At 23.2% G+C, this 21552-nt stretch overlaps 7 protein-coding genes across 7 annotated transcripts; 2 read left to right on the top strand and 5 right to left on the bottom strand. All coding sequences in view use genetic code 6, as the record gives it.

The window, feature by feature from the left end:
* Positions 1-921: 921 nt before the first annotated feature.
* Positions 922-3089, bottom strand: TTHERM_00338100 (hypothetical protein; the record flags this gene model as incomplete). Its single annotated transcript, XM_001017576.1, has 2 exons — positions 922-1807; positions 2104-3089. 2 exons carry the CDS (start codon positions 3087-3089, stop codon positions 922-924), a joined length of 1872 nt encoding a protein of 623 aa, XP_001017576.1.
* A 1371-nt stretch (positions 3090-4460) lies between these two features.
* On the top strand, positions 4461-5497 carry TTHERM_00338090 (PQ loop protein; the record flags this gene model as incomplete). The annotated part of the gene is made up of 7 exons (XM_001017575.2): positions 4461-4482; positions 4536-4668; positions 4732-4792; positions 4846-4915; positions 4973-5038; positions 5098-5204; positions 5267-5497. The coding sequence occupies 7 exons, from the start codon at positions 4461-4463 to the stop codon at positions 5495-5497; spliced, it is 690 nt and encodes a 229-aa protein (XP_001017575.2).
* Positions 5498-5772: 275 nt separating this feature from the next.
* On the bottom strand, positions 5773-6314 carry TTHERM_00338080 (hypothetical protein; the record flags this gene model as incomplete). The annotated part of the gene is made up of 3 exons (XM_001017574.2): positions 5773-5911; positions 5974-6082; positions 6131-6314. The coding sequence occupies 3 exons, from the start codon at positions 6312-6314 to the stop codon at positions 5773-5775; spliced, it is 432 nt and encodes a 143-aa protein (XP_001017574.2).
* A 660-nt stretch (positions 6315-6974) lies between these two features.
* TTHERM_00338070 (hypothetical protein) lies at positions 6975-10754 on the bottom strand (the record flags this gene model as incomplete). Its single annotated transcript, XM_001017573.1, has 1 exon — positions 6975-10754. One exon carries the CDS (start codon positions 10752-10754, stop codon positions 6975-6977), a length of 3780 nt encoding a protein of 1259 aa, XP_001017573.1.
* Positions 10755-11637: 883 nt separating this feature from the next.
* TTHERM_00338030 (eukaryotic translation initiation factor eIF2A) lies at positions 11638-15513 on the bottom strand (the record flags this gene model as incomplete). The annotated part of the gene is made up of 8 exons (XM_001017571.2): positions 15153-15513; positions 14137-14912; positions 13635-13823; positions 13075-13506; positions 12852-12983; positions 12532-12687; positions 12171-12480; positions 11638-12110 (listed from the first exon to the last, which is right to left on the bottom strand). The coding sequence occupies exons 1-8, from the start codon at positions 15283-15285 to the stop codon at positions 11638-11640; spliced, it is 2601 nt and encodes an 866-aa protein (XP_001017571.2). The 5' UTR covers positions 15286-15513.
* Positions 15514-16826: 1313 nt separating this feature from the next.
* Positions 16827-18844, top strand: TTHERM_000336040 (F-box-like protein; the record flags this gene model as incomplete). Its single annotated transcript, XM_012797978.1, has 3 exons — positions 16827-16950; positions 17038-17405; positions 17492-18844. The coding sequence occupies 3 exons, from the start codon at positions 16827-16829 to the stop codon at positions 18842-18844; spliced, it is 1845 nt and encodes a 614-aa protein (XP_012653432.1).
* Positions 18845-19479: 635 nt separating this feature from the next.
* Positions 19480-20977, bottom strand: TTHERM_00336030 (transmembrane protein, putative; the record flags this gene model as incomplete). Its single annotated transcript, XM_001017569.3, has 5 exons — positions 19480-19677; positions 19731-20049; positions 20340-20569; positions 20661-20690; positions 20771-20977. 5 exons carry the CDS (start codon positions 20975-20977, stop codon positions 19480-19482), a joined length of 984 nt encoding a protein of 327 aa, XP_001017569.1.
* Positions 20978-21552: the final 575 nt, after the last annotated feature.

Genomic DNA, 21552 nt, shown 5'->3' with positions numbered 1-21552 from the left:
AATTTGACTTAAAACTGATAAAGTAAGCAAGCATTTGAGTTCAAATATGTATATATTATCAATCATATAATTAGAAATCCAAATAAATTTGTATATTTGACAACCATTTATTTCTTCCAAAATTATTTTTAATTGAAAAATAATTTGACTGCAAACTGATTAAACAAGTATTTATTTGATTTCAAATATTTATGTATCAATAATTTAAATAAAAATCGAAATACATAATATTGTTGACAAGAAATGATTTCTTTCAAGATTATTTTTAATTATTCCGATTTTAATAATATGTTGTTATTTTAAATTTTAAAATAATTTGTTAAATATAAAATTAACTCCAATTATTAAAGATTAATTTTTAAAATCGATTTATCCAAATTATATTTCATTTTTTTATGAAAATAATTGATTATTCAATTTAATTTTTTATATCAACTTTTATCTAGCACAATTAAAAAATTATAAATTTCCATCAAAAATAGTTTATTTGTATCAATTTAGAAATTTCCTGATATTTTTTTAAATCTCTTTTGTTTTTTAGAATACTAATAATGAAGGCAGACGTATATATATACTTAAAATACTTTTTTCAATAAATTTAATAATTTTTATTATTTACATTTTTATTTATTTAATTATTTATATTGGCTTCAATTGAGAAAAAATTAATTTTATTTTTGATTTATTTTTACTGTTAATTATTTATTTATTTAATTTATTTTGGATTTGTTAATTGGTTTATTATTATGGGAAATTGATATTTTCCTCTTTTTATATTTTTATTAGGTAGGTCAAATTTGACTTCTGTTATTATAGTATACTTTTTAAAATACCTTTTTATTTTAATTTAACTAATAATGTCATAGCATTATTTTTATAATACTTATTTATTGATAACTGTTATTAATACTTTAAATAATATCATTTTTATTGGTTGTTTGAGAGGGTAATTATTTCTGGAGGGCTATTTATTGCTTCTTTACTTTTTTAATTGAATACGTGAGAGTTATCTTATAAAAATGAAGTTATTTCATTAGCATCGAATTCATGTTAAATTTTAAAATTGTAAGATTTTTTTGATTTCCAAAAGAGCTTTTTGGTTGTCTCAACTATGGTGACGATCATTTATTCTTTATTAAAAATGGCTTTAGAAAGTGGTAAATATATTGTGGAATTAGGCTTTGAAAATGAATCAAGTAACCCAGGGGAGATTATCAAATAGTTGTCTACAGTTAAAATAATAGAACAATCTCTCCATTCCTTTTTTGGATTATTTTCTTTTTCTATCTGCTAGGCTGTAAATTCTTTAATTACAAGATTTTTTTCCCCTGGTGTTTTTAATTGGAAATCCATAGCAAACTATTTCAAAATTTACATATCTATTTCGTCTTTAGAATAACATTTTTTAATATAATTAGCTTACTCGGGTTATAAAAGCTATTCTATATTTATCACGTTTTTCTGCATTTCTGATTGCACTTAATTTAACATTTAAAGTATATAATTCGAATTCTCTATTCCATCTATCATTTATGACCTTTTTTACACATAAAGTGTAAGAGCTTAGTTTATATTGTTTATTCTGTTTAGTTACAACTATTCTAATTCTTCTACAAATCTAAATACATAAAGACCAAATTCTCTTAAATTTTCAAAATGTTCATTTGCATGATGCATGTATAAGAGTTCTTGATAGTAAAAATCTTTTTTTGAATCTTTTCCTTTGAGCTATAGTTAATTCATTTCCTTAAAGCTATTTGTAAATTCATCGTATGTGCTCACAGCTATTTTCGCTAATTTATGGATTCTATTTTTAATAAAAGAAATATTATTCGATGGTTATAATCAATTTTCAAAAAATATCAAAGGATATTTAAAAAATAGCAGCGGTAATCATCAGTCAGATATATTTTTAAATTAAATAAGAAGATTTGGTTAGCCAGAAAATTGAATTTTCTCTTACTGTTTAAATTTTATAGCTTTAAGCATTTAAAGCTCTCAACATTATTATCGAATTAAATTTAAAAATATAAATTGATAATTAAAATTGCTTAATCCATCAATTAAATAAAATTTAACAAAAATCACAAAAATTTTGCTTACCTTGATTGTTTTTCTTTTAAAGTAGTTTGAAATGCTTCAAATTTTTAGGTAAAGTTTTTCTTATCTGACAATAGGTAGGGACGAATAATGCTCTAATCTATGTAAGCAGATAACTGTTGACTATTTAAGCCTACAGTGCTTTCCAAACTTGAAATTTATTTAAAAATCTTATTTATTGAGGAATAGCTCACATTGTTTATTTATGGAGAATAGCTATATGCTTATCCCAGCTGAGTTAGAGGAGATTTAGCAAATTGAGCCATTTGTATTTATGTTTCTTTTAAAAATGTAAGGAAGGTATCTATAAACTAATGACTTTGACTTGCAATCTTTACAAGATTCTCGCTTATATTGCAATAAATATTATTAAAAATTGATGTTACTTAAATACGCTTGTCTTCCCAATTTTTAATATAGCAATATCTAGCTCTCTTTTTTTCATACAGACTATTTCCCGTTTTCAATTCTTATTCCATCGATGATCTGTTACTATTAGTTTGTTTTATTGTAAGAATGCTAGAACGATTTGATTTAGATGATCTTATACTTCTAGTTGGAGAATTTGTCTCCATCCCTTCTCCTTACAAAACTTGTTTTCCAGAGTTTGCTTACTAAGAAGAACTTAAAATAGAGGATTATTTTAACAACAAAATACTCCTATTAGGCGAATATTATTCATTTTTACTATCTCTTACACTTATTTGTATACCTTTCGAAGAGTTTTATTCGATTTCAATAGAATCATTTTTCTATTAAGTTAAATCTTAGGGAATTACTTAGCTTGTTGATGACTCTAATTGCATTCCGCCAGGAGAATTCTATCCATTATTAAGGTTATTGCTTTTCAAAGTAGTGTTTGCCGTTTCAATATCACTAGATTGATGAGGATTCCAATTTTATTAATTGAATTACACTTATTTCGAGTTTTATTCTTACTATGCATGAGCTAAATTTTCAATTTTAAGCTGCTAATCTTGTACTTGCATTTTTTTCAATTACTTAAATTTAATTAATTACCTTACAAGACTCTTAATTTTCTTTATTTTATTAAAAAGTAAATATTTATATGATTATCAATTAGTGCCTACTCAATCTATCTATCAATCAATCAATCTATATTTTACAATTTATTGATTTTACGTTTGCCTTTATTTTCACCAATATATTAAGATATTCATAAGTCTGTTCATTTTCATTTTCATTAGTCAATCAATACATGACTTTTTATAAATTTTGTGAAAGCTAATATAAATTAAATCAATAATAATAGTGAAACAGGTTACTTTTTTTTAAAGAATATAAATCTAACTAGCCTTATCAGAAAAAAAAATATTCAAAAGAATAAGCAAATTATCCACAATTTTCAGTTTATTCAACATAAAAATAACATTTATATAAGTGAATTTGGATAGAGCATCATTAAAAATATTATAAATAGTAAAAGTTATTATTGGAAAACATATAAATTTTATTTCATTTTTTATGATTAACATATTTGGCTTTAAGAGATAGATAGTAAAACCTATTAATATTTATCATAAATACATACTGTTATGATTAAATTAATATTCTAGGCCAAAATTAAATTATTTTTTCTAATTAGTAGCATTTAACAATATTCTAGAGGCCAATTTTGATTTAGATAAAATTTATTGATTTCTAGTTGTTTTAATTAAAGCAGAAAAGTACTTTTTATTAATCTATTTTTATAATAATATAAATTTTGGAAATAATTCTAAAGTTAGAAATTATCTATCCTTCTTTTTATTGGATAAAATTATAATTACAATTTTTTAATAGCTAAAAAAATAATCATAATTAAATTATTTCAAGTTACTAATTTTAGATAGAACTATATTGATACTTACTTTTCTTTTTGCAAGTTTTATTGATTGGTATTTATTTCGCTTTTATGTTTGCTTAACTATTTTTCATTTACCAATATATAAAAAAATATATCTATTTAAAATAAATATTTAAAAAAACATCTCATTTAATTAAAATATATTTATTAAAAATAAAATCTGAAAAAATAATTTAATTTGATTTTTTGTTTTCTAATTAAATAAAATCCTAAAAAATTCTTTCAAGTCAATGCAAACCTTCATTTGTCTAAAATTTTTTGTAAATATTAAAGGAAATTAACAAAAAAATATATTAAAACAAATTTTCTGTTAAATGCTAAATTATAAAATATTTTTTATTTATTTATAAAATAATGTAAAAGTGCAAGTAAATATCTTTATGACTGGAATAATACGTGTTTGTTATTAATTTTGTTTATAAAAAAGATTTAGATAGATTAAATACAAATTTTTTTATTAGGTAAAACAAGAAATAAATAAGTAAATAAATAAATGGATTCACTCGTAGATATATGTAAATATGATATAGATTGTTCTATCATTTATAATTGGTTTTTAAAAATTAAGTGATGGTATTTGGCCCTGTTTATGGGTATTACTCTTAATATTCTAAAATTAAGACAGAATAGTCAATTGGTAATTTTAGTATAGATGTTTGCGCTATCCTCCTATTTGCAAATATTTTGAGAGTTTTATTTTGGTAAAAAAACCTAAATAAATATTCAAAATTTAATATTTTACTTTATAAATTCATTTACTATAGGTTTGGAGAGAGATATGAAACTCCTTTACTCTTCTAATCACTACTTATGATTGTTACTTAAGTAAAATTTTATTGTCAAATATTAACTAGAAAACATATTTTTTAAATGATTAGTTTATCTTGCTTGCATAGTGTATCAAAGTTTCAAATTAGAATAAAGCAAACAAGTCTATTGAATACAGAGGTATTAATTTATATTTTAAAAATTTGTGATAAACATCAATAACTTAACCTTAATTAGATGGAGGACTTGCCTCAGCTAAGTTTTGGAATAAATTTTGGAGATGGTAAGATATCAGATCTTACGGTAAATATATTTAATTTTTATTAGTAGAGATAAGCATTTGTTAAATAATATAATAAAAGTTGAATCTGTAATCACTTTTACAGTTTTTTTCACTCTCGTAACACTTATGTTTGTCCATAATTATGCAGCTGTTTAGATAATAGGAATGATCAGTGCAATGATTGAAGTAAATAAATTATTAATTATTAATCATACAAAAATCGAAATTCATATTTTTTTTTATAAAAGGCTACCCTTGGATTCCCTTAAATGATTAAAAATTATTAAAATCAAAATGCAAGTGGTATTAGCTATGGATTGATCGGATCGTGGTTTTTGGGTGATTTTAGTAAGACAATTTACTTTATCTACAAAAGTGCTCCATTATAATTTACAATGTGTGGTGTAATCTAACTAACTGTAGATATTTTGATCATACTCTAAATGAAGGTGTACAAGTCAGAGGAACTTGTTAAATGATTGAATTAATAAATAAATAATTTATAAAGTATGTAATGAATTTATATTCTTTATCTTACTACTATTATAAAAGCATAATGAATCAAAATAAAAATTAAATTTATAGGTAGAATGTTAGTTTTTAGCTAAGCAACTAATTACATACACTTTATTATAGATAAATCTATTTATATTTTATAACTTAATTTTTCATTTAAAATGTTTTGATATTATTATTAATTAGATGATCGATCCATTCTTTTAAAACTATCTTTTGTTTTACTTTTTTACTTTCTTCAAAAGCGCTTTGCCAAATTTTATTATTCCGCATTTACTATTTTCCTCTTTGGTATTCCACTCTTAGCTCTTTAAGGTTGAGTTTTTATTTCCCTCTCTGCTTCTTTGTAGATTACATTATATCTTTCTTTACTTTAACTTATTTTTGTATTTCAAATAAATTACTCATAAATTAATTCATTTTAAAAAAACTAAAATACTCCTTATTCTTAATGTTTTTGTTTTTTGATTTGGCATTTGAATAATCAAAAACTACTACATGATCATTCACCTATTTCATGACTTAATCAGGGTTTTCCCAGTGCTCATCTTTTGAAAAAATTATTATTATCAGCTTTTAAATTGATTAAATTTTACTCACATATTCAAGAACTTAATCTTCGCTGATGTATGCTGAAAGAGGCATACATGGATCTAAATTTTATATTTATATTTTTCTTTTATTTACAAGTAGTTCTAATGCCTTTATTTTATCTTCTCCTTCAAATATTATTTCACTAAATAGGTTATAATTTTTTTCAGGAGTGTTTAATTCAGTCATTTATTTTTCTGCTTACTTCTCTACAAAAAATTTTGAATTGGTATTAACTTTGAAAAAAAAAAATAATGCTTTTATCAAATTACCTCAAATTTCAACAAATTTAATATAAAATTATTATTCTTTATTCAATGTATTGAACTCCTTCAAATTTATTTTTTAATAGTAAAAAAGTAATAAATTAATTTTTTTAAAATATTTAAATTCAAAATTAAAATCATGTTATTTATATTTTGCTCTCTAATAATATAAAAAGCTAACTCTTATAAGTAGAATAAATAGTAAAAGTCTCAATTTATTCATAAAAAAATTTTGAAAATTTAATAAAAAGTGAAAAGTAACTTTTTACAAGCAAAATAAATGATTAAAAATTATATTTTATTCATAGAAATATTTTAGAAATTTTAATTAATATAATTCCCCATATTTTAAGGTCAACCATCTCCTAAAATTAAAGAAATAACTTCACATTCTTATAACAAATAATTTGAAATAGCTTAATTTTTATGGTATGAAAGACTTTGTGAATAACTACAGTAATTTAATTAATTAATAATTTCTTAAATTAAATTATAAAAAAATAGATCATTTAACAATTTTTAGTTAAATTTATAATTTTGCTAAGTATAAGAAAAATAACTAGTAATTTAACATATTTAACACTCATTTAATATTTTAATTGTTTAATTTTTTATTAAAAATCTAGAGCTTATTTCTAAAATTTTAGTTAAACTTCTAATCTTTGAATGCTTCGTTATCATCTTTTAAGTTATTATTTTAGCTATTCATTTGTATGTATGAAATATCTAAGTAGTTTTTAGCACTCATTTTTTGAATACTATTTTCTGAAAACTGTCTACTAATTATTAATGAATCATTTTTAGTGTTTTTAGGTTAAAGGTTGTTATAAATTTCATTTTTTTACTTTTTAACTGGATATGGTGAAATTTATAAATTTTGTAAACTACTTTTATAGTTTTAAAGCTTTAAACTACTATTGTTGGCATTTGCATTACTATAGAAATTCATCATATTATTATTTAGGTTTCTAGGAGTTGAGGACTATCCATTTTAGGCTTAGACTCTTATATCTTAGCTAGCTTCTTTCTAGCCTTAATTCAATTTGTTGTTTGGCTCTTTTAAAAATATAAATTAAATTCTCTAATTGGGAGAATTCTTGCTAAATGAGTTGATTTACTCAATTGAATTAGTTGTAGCAGACTTCATTAGGCTATTTGGTGATTGTTATCGTTTTTTAAAATGTTAATCATTTTATTGTAGAGGCAATTCTTAAGTGTTAAATATATTTTATTTAAAGATTAAAGGCTCAATTAGATCATCAATTGACATATGTTGCTACTATACCTAATTGTTTTTTAATTACTAATTTTAAAATTGTTTTTATTTTTGTTATATAGTAGGAGGAGGTGGCGGTTATTTATCAAAAATCGTTTTAATTCTTATCAATTTATCTTTTAAACTTTTTATGGTATTTGGTGAATTTGTTTGATGAACAGATTATGATTCAGAGATTAGAGTGTCTGAATGTTTTTTAAGTAAAACTGAATTGCTTTTAGTTATCAATAACGATTATTATTTTTCGTTAGTTTTTTGTTCTAAGAACGTTTCATCACTGAACTTTTTTAAGTTGCTTTATTGTAAAATTTCCTCATTTAATTTTTTGGTAAAACTTTTAGAGAAGAAAGGACTTTCGCTTTAATTAACTAAACTTAGGCAGTTTTACACACCTGGTTGCCTTTATCTAGAATTACTTTTTGGGGTCGTTACCACAGCTAAGTTAATAAGCTTGGCCTAATTTGTTTTTATTTTATTTTATTTTGAGTTAGAATCACTGTTTGCTTACATTTTTATAACAGAATTGGAAAAAGATTTTTAAATGACTTGCAAATTGGAATAAGGTTTATTTTATATTGCTCTTGAAGGAGTGTCTGAGTTATTTTGATTTATTTATGCTTTATTGTTCATTTAATTAACTTTAATTATAATGCTACAATCTTAAACAGGAGTATTTAATTTACTCTCATTAGTAGCATTTTGTTACGAAGCATTAATATTTTGAAAAGATTAAATTGATTTTGCATAAGAATTCTTTCTTACTTTGTTTGGTATTTGTTAGAGATAAGATTTTATTGATTAAGAAATGTAAGAATTAGTTTTTATCAAGTTTGTATACATTTTTTCCAAAAAAATTTTTTTATCATTTAAAATTTCTATTGAATTTAAAATTTATTGACAGGCGAGGTGATGATATTAACAATCTAACTGTGAGTAATCGTCAAAGTTACACTTTTATTAAATTTTCCATTTTTTTTTATAGTGGTTAGAAGCTGTAAATGTTAAGCGTCTAAAGTCTTTGCTATTTATTAAATCTGTTTTTTTTAATTAGCTTTAAATAGAAAAGAAGTATTCGCTTTTTGAAATGGAAGGTGTGGAAGAAGCTTATGTTTGTTAAAAACTCTGATTAGAAAAATAAAGCTCTTTATGCTGCAAACTACTTTTAAAATCCTTTGAGCTAGAAGGGTTGCCACCTTTAAGGTTACTTTGTTCATTTTAATAATAAATCTAATTATCAAAATTAATACTTTTGCTTGTCTAAATTTCACTCAAATTAGTTTATTAATTACCAATAAAAGATTCTGATTCATTAGTATGTACTAAACTTTCTCTTTTATTAAAATTATTATGTATTGTCTAAGGAGACTCATTCTATGAATTATCATTTATTTTTTTTACAAAAGAATTTAAAATTTAAAGAGGTTGCTAAAGTTTGGGTAGCTTTAGAAAAGACCTGCTACTAGAAGAAATAGGTGACAATGAAAAATTCTCATGACCTGAATTTTAAGTTTAAAATTTTATATTTTATTGTTTTTTATAGGTATTGTTTAAAATGTTTTAATCAAATATTTCTTCAATTTAGTTATTAAACGGCTCTTATTAAGCCTTTTAATTGTACAGACTTTAACTTCTGCCCTACTTCATTAAATTATCTTACTAGAGCATGCAATTTTGGTTACTCTAATTTTCATCAAAGAAAATCTTTGATAGTTAATCATTTAAATTTGAAAAGTTTTAATTGCATCTCATATCTTATTTTTGCTTTTGATTTTCAGAATTATTTGCCAGCGAATATAAATCATAATTATCGCTAATGTTTTTCTCATTTTTTATTTACTTAAAAAAGAGGGATGGGCGTTAAGAGTTATTTTAAAGAACTCTAGGTGAAAGTGACTGGCATTGATAAGATTAAACCATATTATTATCCTATTATTATGCTTATTTGTTATTACATTATTTCTTATTTTTTTCTTTTTAGTATTCGCTATTAATATCATTTATTAGCTGAGATTCTAAATTATTTTATACATTATTCTCAGTGTTACATATATCTAGTTAAGCATTACAATATTGTTAAGCTTTCTATGCATTACCCATATAGTTTGTCTAAGAATCTAATATATTTTATGATTGTGATATTGATTGTTGTTTAACAACTTGCTAGATTTATTACTCTAGCTGTTTGTAGTACTGCAGCTTCTAAACAATTATTTTTTCAGATTATTCCTTCTCAAATAAAAAAGCTGATCTAGAAAAGTTAATTAAATACAAAATTATAGAATTCAAGATCTGGTTTTTATCAGCAATCATTTCCTGCAGTTTTTTTCTAAACAATATTTATTTTTATAAAAACTCATTAGCCTCAACGAGAAATTTGTATTTAAGCAGATTATTGTAAATTAAAAAATTCTCACTAATAATTTAGTTAGTTAAGCTAACTACAATCATCTTCAATTTTTCAGAATCTGCCTTTACAGAGAAATATTTTTTTAAGACTTTCTATTCGACTTCAATAATGTCTAAATCTTATTTACACAAAAAGACAAAATGGTTATAAAATTCCTTCAATTTCGTCAAAATATTTTATTCAAACGCTTGCTTTTCTGTTATTAAATTTTCTTTACATATCTCTTTTCTAATTATCTACAGCTTAAATTGTTCGGATTCACCGTTTTGATTTGTGCTGTTACACTATATATTAGATTATTCATGCATGCTATTTTGTTATTCTTTATTCTACCTTAAAGCATCCTTGATTTGCAAAGACCTAAATGAGAAAACTTGGTGTTTTAAAAAATTTAGCTTTTGCTCTATCAAATAAAATACATTTTAGAATCTCTTTTAATATGAATAAAATATTTCATCAATTCCAAACGAATTTCTGTTAAATTTATTTGTATTAGGTATTGAAAGCTTATTGCTGTAATTCTACTATTGTTGAGTGTTTTAATCTGATTCGTTTTAAGTGCTCAGATTGTTTTCATTTGTGCTAATATTAAGTTTTGTCTATTAGTTGCTTTTAAATTAATTAATGCCTTGAGAGTTTAAAATATTATACAAGTCCTCATAAGTAGTTTTTAAACTCATTTTATTTCTACTTTGTTCTTATTGTGTTAATATAAATTATTAAATTTTTTATTTCTACTAATTAACACAACTTTATTTGTTTGTTTGTTAACCTTAATTTATTTTAAAATGAAATTAATTTTAACAACACAAATAAGTCAATCAATTAATTCAATAAAGTCATACAAATTTATTTTATATAGCTCCTATTAAGTTTTTAGTTATTTAGAATAATATAAATTGTTTATTCCAATAAAAAGTAAAATCTTAACAATTCTTTTAAAAAAATTAAAAAAAATGCTCCGGGAGGGGCTTGAACCCTCGACCTTGGGTTTATTAGACCCACGCTCTAACCAACTGAGCTACCCGAGCTGAATGATATATTTAAGCAGAACAATATCAAATTTCTCTATTTTTGCATAACAAAAAAAAAAAGTACACTTAGAAAATAAATAAAAATGCTCCGGGAGGGGCTTGAACCCTCGACCTTGGGTTTATTAGACCCACGCTCTAACCAACTGAGCTACCCGAGCTAACTAATATTAAATATTTTAAATCTTAGGAAAACTTCAATAATTTTTAATGAAAAATATTTAAATAAAGAATTCCAATAAAAATAAAAAAAACACACTCACCAACACAAACAAAACAAAACAAAACACACATTTGATTTATAAATAAACTTTAATTTTTTTATTGTAAGTTTTATGTTTGCTAAATTTTATTTAAAATTGAAATTGAAAATAGAAATTAATAAATAAATAACTAACTCTGGATAATTTTTTTATTTAAATAGATGAATTTGATAACTTGTTAAATATAAAAACACTTTTAATTTATTTTTTTAATTATTCAATAAATATATAATAAATAAAATTTAATAAAAATTGAATTAAAAAGATTCTCAAAATTCGTTCTTTTAAATGATTGCTTGCAATTTTAGTTTATCTTAATCATTGACTTCATCTGTTTCATTGAAGAAATCATCTATTTCTGGAGAGGTTCTGCCTCCTGAAGATCCTTTTCCACTATTTTGGTCCTCTTAATTTTGTTAAATCTATTAGTTTTATTAGTTAGCTTCAAAATTGTTAAAATTTGATTCTTTTTATTTAAATTATAGGGGTTTCCTCTATTTGTTTTGTGCTTTCTTTTCTTTTTCAATTGCCTTCTCCTCTTCTTCAGTAAGCTACTTTTACTATTCTAGTTTGTTTTTATTTCTTGAAAACATAATTCCTTGATCTAATTTCTTTTAAGTCGTTGACAGTTTAACTTATTCCATCTCTTTATCTTCTTCTCTCTCAAATGTTTCATTTGGCTATAATTTTTTTCCACCGTGATTAGAGATTTTAGCTTCATTTAGCATAGAACTTAAATTACCTTTTTATTTATAAAATTATTATTTTTAAGACATTAAAATATTGCTAATAGCTTTTGTACCTCTTTTAGTCAAAATTCCTTTTTTAGGTTTTTCCTACTCTCCATTCTTATTTTCAGTGCCAGAGTTTTCAGATTCTAATTAATTACTTTGTGATGATTTTTTTTCTCCTAAATCTCTCTCTTCAGGGAAAGGATAAGGATGCCAGCAAACTTCGTACAAATCAGTGTTTGAAAAGTCAGAAAATTTACATTACTCGCCATAAACGTTAAAAACTTTAAAATTATTTTAAACTCTTAGCTTAGGATATAGCACACCACAAAGAATTTTCGTGCCATCGTAACTCCATGCAGAGCTTACAGTGCAATGTGCCTATTATATAAATTTTTTTATAACTCAAATTAAAATATTTTGTTTGATTACCTTAAATTATCCTATTTTTTTCAAATCTTTAACATTCCAAACTTCTATATCTCCTCCCAGATTACCAAATCCACCTAAGAAAAGTAGTTTAGAATAAGGATTCCATTTTACTTTATTAATATGGTGTCTTCCAAATTCAAATATAGGAACACCTTCCTAATATTATTAAAAATACAAAAGTTAACATTTTATAAATTAATTAATAAAAAAATATCTTTGGATTTCATTAATTTATTAATAATTTTGAAATTATTTTTTTATAATATTTAGATCTGAAATTTCTTAATTTTAAAGATGAAATTTTATTATTATAAATTTACCTTAGTAAATAGCACTGAATGAGAGGGCATACCTCCACCGATAACAACGAAATGTTCACTGCTAGGTTACCATTAAATGTCATGAATTACACCTTTGTAAAAGTTAAGAGGTTCTATGGATTGAGATTCAGGCTAATATAAATAATTTTATCAAAAAAAATTAAGTTTAGTCGATTAAGTTTAATATATGATTTAAGTTAAGCAAATAAATAAATAATATTACTTTATATCTGTAGAGCGTATGCTATCCATAATAAGTGTTTCCAGTTTCATCTTTAATGGTTGAGCACCACAAGAGTAAATGCTTACCGTTTGGCGACCAAACTGGAACTACTTCTTAGCTTTTAGAAATAGATTGATCTAAAATGGGGTTTGTTAAATCATTTATTTCAAACAATTTTAATTGAGCAGGTATCATTTCGTATCCCTTACTAAATTCAGGAGTGAGTAAAAGTAATTATTGTTTATCCTAAGAAGGTGACAAATATTGATAAATGAAGTTTTCTGCATTGACAATAGTTGAAAGCTCAAAATTAATTGTGTTGTAAATTTTAATTTCTTTCTTTTCTCTGATAAAAATTTAATCTTCATTTTTATCAAACATGTAAAGATTCATTCTACTTTTTGAGAAAAAGTTATAATCAAACTCTTTGTGCTATTATTATTTTAAATTAAAAATAAGCCTTAAATTGTGGGTGGATATTTTAAACTTTAAATTAACTGCTTTTAAATTAAAATTCATTAAAATATTTTTAATTTATTTAAAATTATTGATCTATTTACCTTTTAGAGACTTAATGCATCTAATATTTATAATTTAATGTCATCACTATTATTATCTGGTTTTTCTATGCATACTAAATACTTTTAGAGAGGTGAAAGTAGTAAATCCTAAATATCATTATAGGTTTTATGATCTAATAATTTCTTCTTGGTTGTACTAAAAACTCCAATGTTTTATGGGTCAGCACACTGTTATTTTATAAATAAAAATGAAAAATTAATTGAGAGTAAATATGTATTGATAAGTAGAAATAAATTTTGCTGAAGATGTAGAAATTACTAAAATTATTAAAATATAAATCAAAGAAATCAGAATCTTTCAAATCAAATCAAATATTTATTTGCAGCTATTTATTTTTGAGAATTTGTTCAATTATCAATTTTTTATATTTTTTTAAGCTTATGAAAACTTTTCTAACTAAGTAAGTCATACGAAAAATTTGAGATGTAAAACTCCTTAAAAGTTAAGAGAGAGAAGAAAAAAAAAGGAAAATATTATTACAATAATGTAGTGACCGTCTTGAATAAAGAATGAATAGCTATTCCATTTTGATATTTTGTATGAATCTTCTAAAGGACCTTTCATATTGTAGTCAATAAGGTAGACTCCTTATTTTGTTCTAACCATAACTTAGCTATCTTAATCTTAACCATTTTCTATACCATTTTATAGCATATTCATTTGGGAGAAAAGCATATTCACATCTGTAATTTAATTTGCTTAATCTGCTAAAGGAGTTGTTTTATTTGAATTCTAAATTTTCATTTATTCCTCAATTAACTACCTCTCTAACTCTGAGCTATCAGGAATTGAATCGATAGCATCGCTTTAAGTTTAAACACCATTTTCAGAGATATAAACAGGTGGAGGAAATTGGTTTGTGAGAGAAGGGAAGTTTTGCTAATTCAAATCTAAAATGTTAGCTTACTAGATTTAATTGATGTCCCACATTTACATATTGACGTCTGTTCCTAAATTAGGGTATCCCATCATATTATTGTATCCCATATTACCCAATTAATTAGGTTGTTACCACATTTAATATGACATATTATTATAATTATTATAATATTGCTGCTAGCTGTAGTTGTTTCTATTGTTGTTGTAGTTACTATTTTAATAGTAAGATCCACCATTTGAGTTGTTATTGCCATTATATCTACCTTAATTTTAATACCCTTAATTTTTTTAGTTATAAGAATTTGTATTGCCGTTTTGATTATAGCTTATATTGTTGCTCTTCACTGGTTTGTTCTCCATGTTATTCATGTTAATGTCTATTTTAAATTATAAAAATTTTAGTATCTACTAGTCCATTATATTTGAAGCAAAACAAAATTCCTTTGCTAAACTTGCTTTCTAAATAAACACTTTCAAAGTTGTTATCTAAATATGGCAGGGATATGAAAAGATAGATAGATGTTACTTTTAAAAGAGACAGACAAAATTTTTAATAGTGGTTTTTGTGTTTATCATAAGCTTTAAAATGAATAAGAAAAAATATTTTAAATTTTTACTTTTATTGTAATTTGGTTAGTTTGAGGCCATCTTGTTGTTTTAGTTATTTCTCTAGTTATTCCAGTTGCCGTTACCGTTTGCATATCCATTCATATAATTGTTGTTACCACTATTCTTTTAAAAATTGCTCATCTTAAACTAATAATAATATTTTTTAATTGGCTAATTAATAATGTCTTTCTTAAGTGTGAAGGGTATATTTTAACTATTTCTAAATTTATTTTTTATTGTTGAACGCTTTTTAGTAATGTCGTTAACTAGTTTGGTTTAAGAGGTTAATGTTTTTTGATTTTTTTTGTAGCTGATAAGCTAGTGTCTAATAATGCTTTTTTAGGAATTTTTTTTAGAAAATTAAACTTCTGTATTTAAATTACATAAAATTTAGTGTGTGATAGGCATAAATTTAAAGTAATCTATCTCACAATCGGATTCATTAATATCAGAAGAAAATAATGAGAGCCTATCTTAGCAAACAAAGTTAAATGACAAGCAAACAAAATTACAAATAATTAAAAGCGGATAGATAGATAGCATATAAAAAAAAATTGGATTCATTAATTCATTCATGAAAAAATAAATAAATTAGAAAGTCATTTTTTGAAAGTATTTTATTTACCCATAGCTAAGAAAATATTAAATTTTAAAGAAATTAACTGTCTAGACTATTATTTATTTCAAACGAGCAAGAAATAGAAATTAATTTTTAAAGTTACTGGAGAAAATAATTTAACACAAACTATTAATATCAATTATTTATTTATTTGGTGATTGATTTAATTATTTTAGCTCAAAATAAAAGTGTTTGAATTGCTTTGCTATAATTATATCTATTAAACTGTTTTTTTTTGAAACTAGAGACAAGCAAATATGAATTTTCAAATAAATTTAAATTTCTATTTAATTTTATTCTAATTTCAATTAATTTTAGCATTTTATAATTTATGATAAAGATATTTAATATTGTTTTAGATACATTTTTTTTCATTATTGCCCTATTTATTTTTTAATTTTCATTTTTATCTTTTTTATCATTTTTAATTTTTTTCGGACTAATATAAATATAATAAATTTTTTATTTAAATTTAATATTTTTAGTATCTAAATAACTAAGGTATTTATTTTAGAATATATTTTATATTTAATTAGACACATCTTAGATAAATTAATTTAAAATATTATTATTATTAAAAATGTTTTGTAAAAATAAATTAAATAATAAAATATACTTTAGAAATAGAAGAAAAAATATTTTAAACAAAATTAATACAACAAAAATTATAGATTGGTTCAATTAATGATTAATTTGTCTTGCTTTTTTAATAAATTTAAATTAAATTTAAAACTGATTAAAATTATTTTGGCTGTTATTTAGAACATTTTTTTTGAAAAATGTAACCTTAAATAACTCACATATTTAATTTTAAAACAAATGTGTTTTTCTTTAAATATTTAAGATAATTAAATAGTTTTTTAATTTATTTGTGATTTACAATTTCAACTTTTTTTTTTATTTTTATTCTAAGAAGGTTCAAAGAAATTTACCATATTTTAATTTACTTAATAATTTTTAAACTCGCAAGCAAATCATATTCATTATTTATTCTACTAATTTCTAATTGTTTTTAAATTCTTAAAAATCATATTTAAAAAATTTAAATAAAACATAATTTAAAATGGATATTGTTGATAGTAATTATTAGTAGCTTTAAATTCAATCGAAAGAAGTTAATCTTTAACCTCTCGGTATTATGTTAAATAAGGATGAAAGCAATTAACTAGAATATAAATCCAGTTAAAGTATTATTCTTAATTAATACTTTTATTTGAATTCATTTATATTATGAGTAAAATAAAATGACTAGAATTTTCTTTAAATCAATCTAGAGTAATAAGTTAAATAAGAAGAAGTGTAAGAGAGCTAAAATATAGATAAGCAAAATGTTGGGAGCGAAGATACAAGTAATCAGGAAGAAGAAGAAGATGATGATTTCGATTTTGATTTCGAAAAAATTAAGCAAAGAGCTCAAGCTAGATAAAGTCATTTGCCTAAATGGTTTTTAGAGACTGATAAATAATTAACGAGTTATAACAACAAAGTAATAGATGTGTAAAATAAACTTGAACATTTAGGGTAAGGACTGAAAGAATTTGAAGAAAAGAGAAGGGATCACTAATAGCAGTTAAAAGAAGAAAGAAGAAGATATCTAGCTAAGAAATATCAACTTGAAGATCCAAGTGAATTTGAAAAAAATGTATAATTTAAAAAAAAATTGTTTCTGATCAAAATTTAATTAATTTAAATAACTAATTAATTACATAGTTTTTATTTATTATTAAGGGAATTTAAGATTTGAAGACTAAGTCATCATTTTTTTGTTTAAATCAGCATATCTTAATAAAAATTCTTGAGTTTGTTAGTTCAGATCTTGTTTCTGTTTTATTGAAAATGAGCAAAGTGTGCAAGAGGTTTTATTACTTATCTCGAAATGACTAAGTTTGGAAAAATATTTGTAGAGAACTTTTAGGTCATCCTTTTGTTGATCTAAACGAAAATAATCAATAATTATTCGAATAAAAAGCATAAGAAATGTTATAAATTTAGAGCTAAAATCTAATAAATAAGTAAAATCAAGTAGTTTTGAAAAGTTAAAAATCGAAAGAGTTGTAAAAGTAGAAGTCCAACCTTATTAGTTAAAGAACTTATTGGATGACCTTAGCTTAATATTTTATAAAGGAGTTCAATGTCTTCAAATAAACTCTTAAACATTATCGTAATTAAAATTGTCCTTCTGTTGTTTTTGCAAGGTCTGATATGATAAAGGGTCTTAAATTAGTAAATGAAATATTTTCACTTGTGGCTTTAAATATGCACAAAAATTTTTAAATTTATTGTAAGTTAATGAATTTTCTGAAGGATAGCTACATCAAAGGTGTGTATTGCCTTTCTTAGCTTGCATTGATGGAAGAAGAAAACATAAGGTATGATGCATTTGATGCATTATTTAGCTTTATAAGTTTGGAGAAAGGAGAGCTTTCTAAATTTAGAGTATTTCATAGCATCTCAAATTTTTTAAATAAATGTAAATTTTCAGAGGAAAAGAAATTAAAAGTTCTTTTGGCTTCAGAAATCGCATAGCTATAAGAATAAGAGGATTAAATATTTGACCAACCTTCTCTTCTATTTACATCATTACTTTATAATTAAAAAATATTAGCAGATGATGCTTCTGCTTATTGTTATTATGATATCAATAGTAACTAAAATGAAATTTCATTAATAAATGGCATAATTTAGTCAAATTAACTTCAAAATTTTGTTGGATTTACAATCAAGAGAGATACTAATTAATTGTTTGAGCTGCAGGGCTAAATATAATTTAATGGCGATCAATTTGAAGGATTTGGTACAACATCTGATTCTGGGAACTTAGAAATAAATGGGAAAATTAAATTTACTCATAACTAAACATTAAAAAAGATCTATGAAGTTTACAATACTATCCCATACTTTGGAAAAGGTGTTTCAAGTTTGACAACCTCTTATTCGTAAATTTAAGCTCCAAAATCCTTCACAATGTATGCCTCATTTTCTTATATTTTCGAATTGAGCTCTTAAAGAGATTCAAAAAAACTCTTTACATTATATGGAACATCAGAAAATTTAAGAGATATTTTAGTCATAAAGATATGATTTGATATGATCATTATTAAATAAATTATTTTATCTTGTATTTATTTTTATGTTCGACTTTGACAGTAATAAAACTAATTTAATCATAAAAAATTTAATGGGGGGGTTGGAGGAAAAAAGTTGAAATTTATCAGTCACTCAATTTTATTTTATTTTTTTTTCATTAATTTTTAATTTTATGTTTATTTTTAAAAATTTTTGTATTTCCATTATTCACTTTGAAATATTTTTTATTTTTTAATTAATTTTGATGAATTTTTTATCTTTAAATTTTAGATTAAATTATTTTTTAAAACTATTTCTATTAAAATCAGAAAAAAAATTAATTTAAAAATGAAAAAAAAAATGATAACAAATAAAACTGAAGTGATTTCATTCTTTAAAATAAACAATTCAGAAGAAATAAATAATTTAGATTTATTTGCTGCTTTGAAGTTTTACATTTATTTATGTATTTAAAAATTATTACACTAGAATTTATATAAATAACGTTTATAATAATTTTGCTAGATTAATCGTTATTGATTATAATTTGTTAAAATGTTTTATTATCTACCTATCATTTATGTAAATAGCATTCTAAATATGAATTTCAAAGTTCACTTTTATTGTTGCTTTTTCTGTCACTCACTTATTCACTCATTTTATTGATTTTCTTAGGCACCTTCTGCATGTAAAGGTTCATATTATTATTCTTATTGCTCTTATTATTCTAATTGTTGTTAACTTTCTTAATCTTTCTTCATTTATCTTCTTCTTCTAAAGAACCAGCAACCAATAGTGAAAACAAGTAAAAAGCCGTAAAATAATCCAACTACTAAGTAATCAAAACCCTTTTATTTTTATTTGCTCATAAAATATTGGTTAAAAAATAAAAATTATTTACTTGCATAACTGGTAAAGGAGTGAATACAGCTAATGTGCAAGCATCAGCGCAGTTATTACAAGAGCAATTTTAAGAAATATTGAAACCCCAAGCATCAGGATACCATGGTTAAGCTTTAGCAGGGTCTTTGTTTACTTTTGGTTGAGGAGCATTACATTTAGTTATATTGTGAAGAGTTAAAGGGTTCTTAGAAGCATCACTGGTATAGTTAACTCTGATTGATTGTGCAGCTTAAGTAACGGCGTTAGCTCCCTAGAAAGACAAGAAACCAGCTGGGGTTTTCATAGCTGAGACTTAAGTGGCATAAGGAGTCAAGTTACTAATTAAATAAAGAACAATTAATACAATCTAATGAAAAAGGATACAACTAATAAATTGAGGAAATTGTTTCTTTGTTTGTAACATAAAATGGTTAGATTTGTTCATTTTTTCTATTTTTTCAAAATGATATAAGCTACGTCATTAATTTATTTATTTATTGGATTGCTATTAGAACTAATTACCAATTTGTTAAAAATGTATATCTCGTTTTAATTTAAAATAAATGGCAAAATTAAAATTTTTATCTTTTTGCTAAGCAAATTATTATTTAAATATTCATTTTTTTACCAGCTTGACCATACATCGCATACTGTTTATGAATCAACGAGGATACTAACATCTTGAACTGTGAGAGTAGTTGCACCTTCATCAATAGGATTAGGAACAACAATAGGTTTGGGTCCAATCACAACGAAATCAGATTAATTTGGGTCACATGTATAAGTACACCAGAATCTCTTTAAGTTAGATGCACAGTTATCACATCCATTACCAATTGAACCAAAAGTAGCATCAATCTTTTAAATATTTATTTAGAAATATTAAGAATGAAGAATAATTATTTGGAATGACAATTCATAAAATATATATGTAAATAAAATATGTTACCTGTAAGAAGTTAGAAGCCATTTAGTTATTCTAAAATATTTTAGATAAAAAAAGTTTTTAGTAAAGAATCATTTTATATTAATCAAAATAAATAATGAAAATGAATATACTTAGTAATCATTGCAACAGGTAGCACCTGTGTATATTTTATCACAAATAAATGGTGCAGAATATTTATGAATTTGTGGCTTTGCATCCTTATCTTTAGCAACTTGAGGCTTACCATCTGGATCAACTGTAAATGCACAATCTTATCTAGTCACCTCAAAGCTTAGGAGTAAAATTAATAATAGTAAAGAGTTTGTAAATTTCTTCATTTTCTAAAATTTTAATACTCAATATTTATAGATATTTTTCAATTAAATATACTAAATAATTTTTTCTTTTTTTGTTATCTATTGCGATTATTAGTAAGAAAAAAAATCATTCTTAGTTATTTTAATTAGTTTTTTTGTTTGCATTCATTCAATGTTTGCGAATCAATGAATGATAAATCTGAATTGAAATGAGTCATTTATTAATTTGGGAGTAATATAATTCAATATTTTTATAATATTATTATATCTGCTTATTGCTGAGAATCTATGCACCATTTCTTTAAGTTGACATGCATTTGTATTTTCGATGACACTTTATTTATTTATTGATTAATTTTTTTCTTTCTTTCTTTCTTTTGTTTTGTTTAAAATACTTCATCTTTTTTTAGCCAGCTTTTTGCTCTTTCGCTTGACTATGTTTGCCCATCAAATTCCAATAGTTATATTTAACTTTTGGTTATTTTAAAAGTTTACAAACACATATTTGCTAAGAGCCACTCAAAATTAAGAATAAAAGTATAAATAACATCATTTCTAATAATATTATATAATTTTTCTCCTTTCATCATGAATTA

Source organism: Tetrahymena thermophila, assembly GCF_000189635.1.
Source record: "Tetrahymena thermophila SB210 genomic scaffold scf_8254610, whole genome shotgun sequence".
In the NCBI taxonomy this organism is placed as follows: Eukaryota; Ciliophora; class Oligohymenophorea; order Hymenostomatida; family Tetrahymenidae; genus Tetrahymena; species Tetrahymena thermophila.
This window is presented reverse-complemented; position numbering and strand designations above follow the sequence as displayed.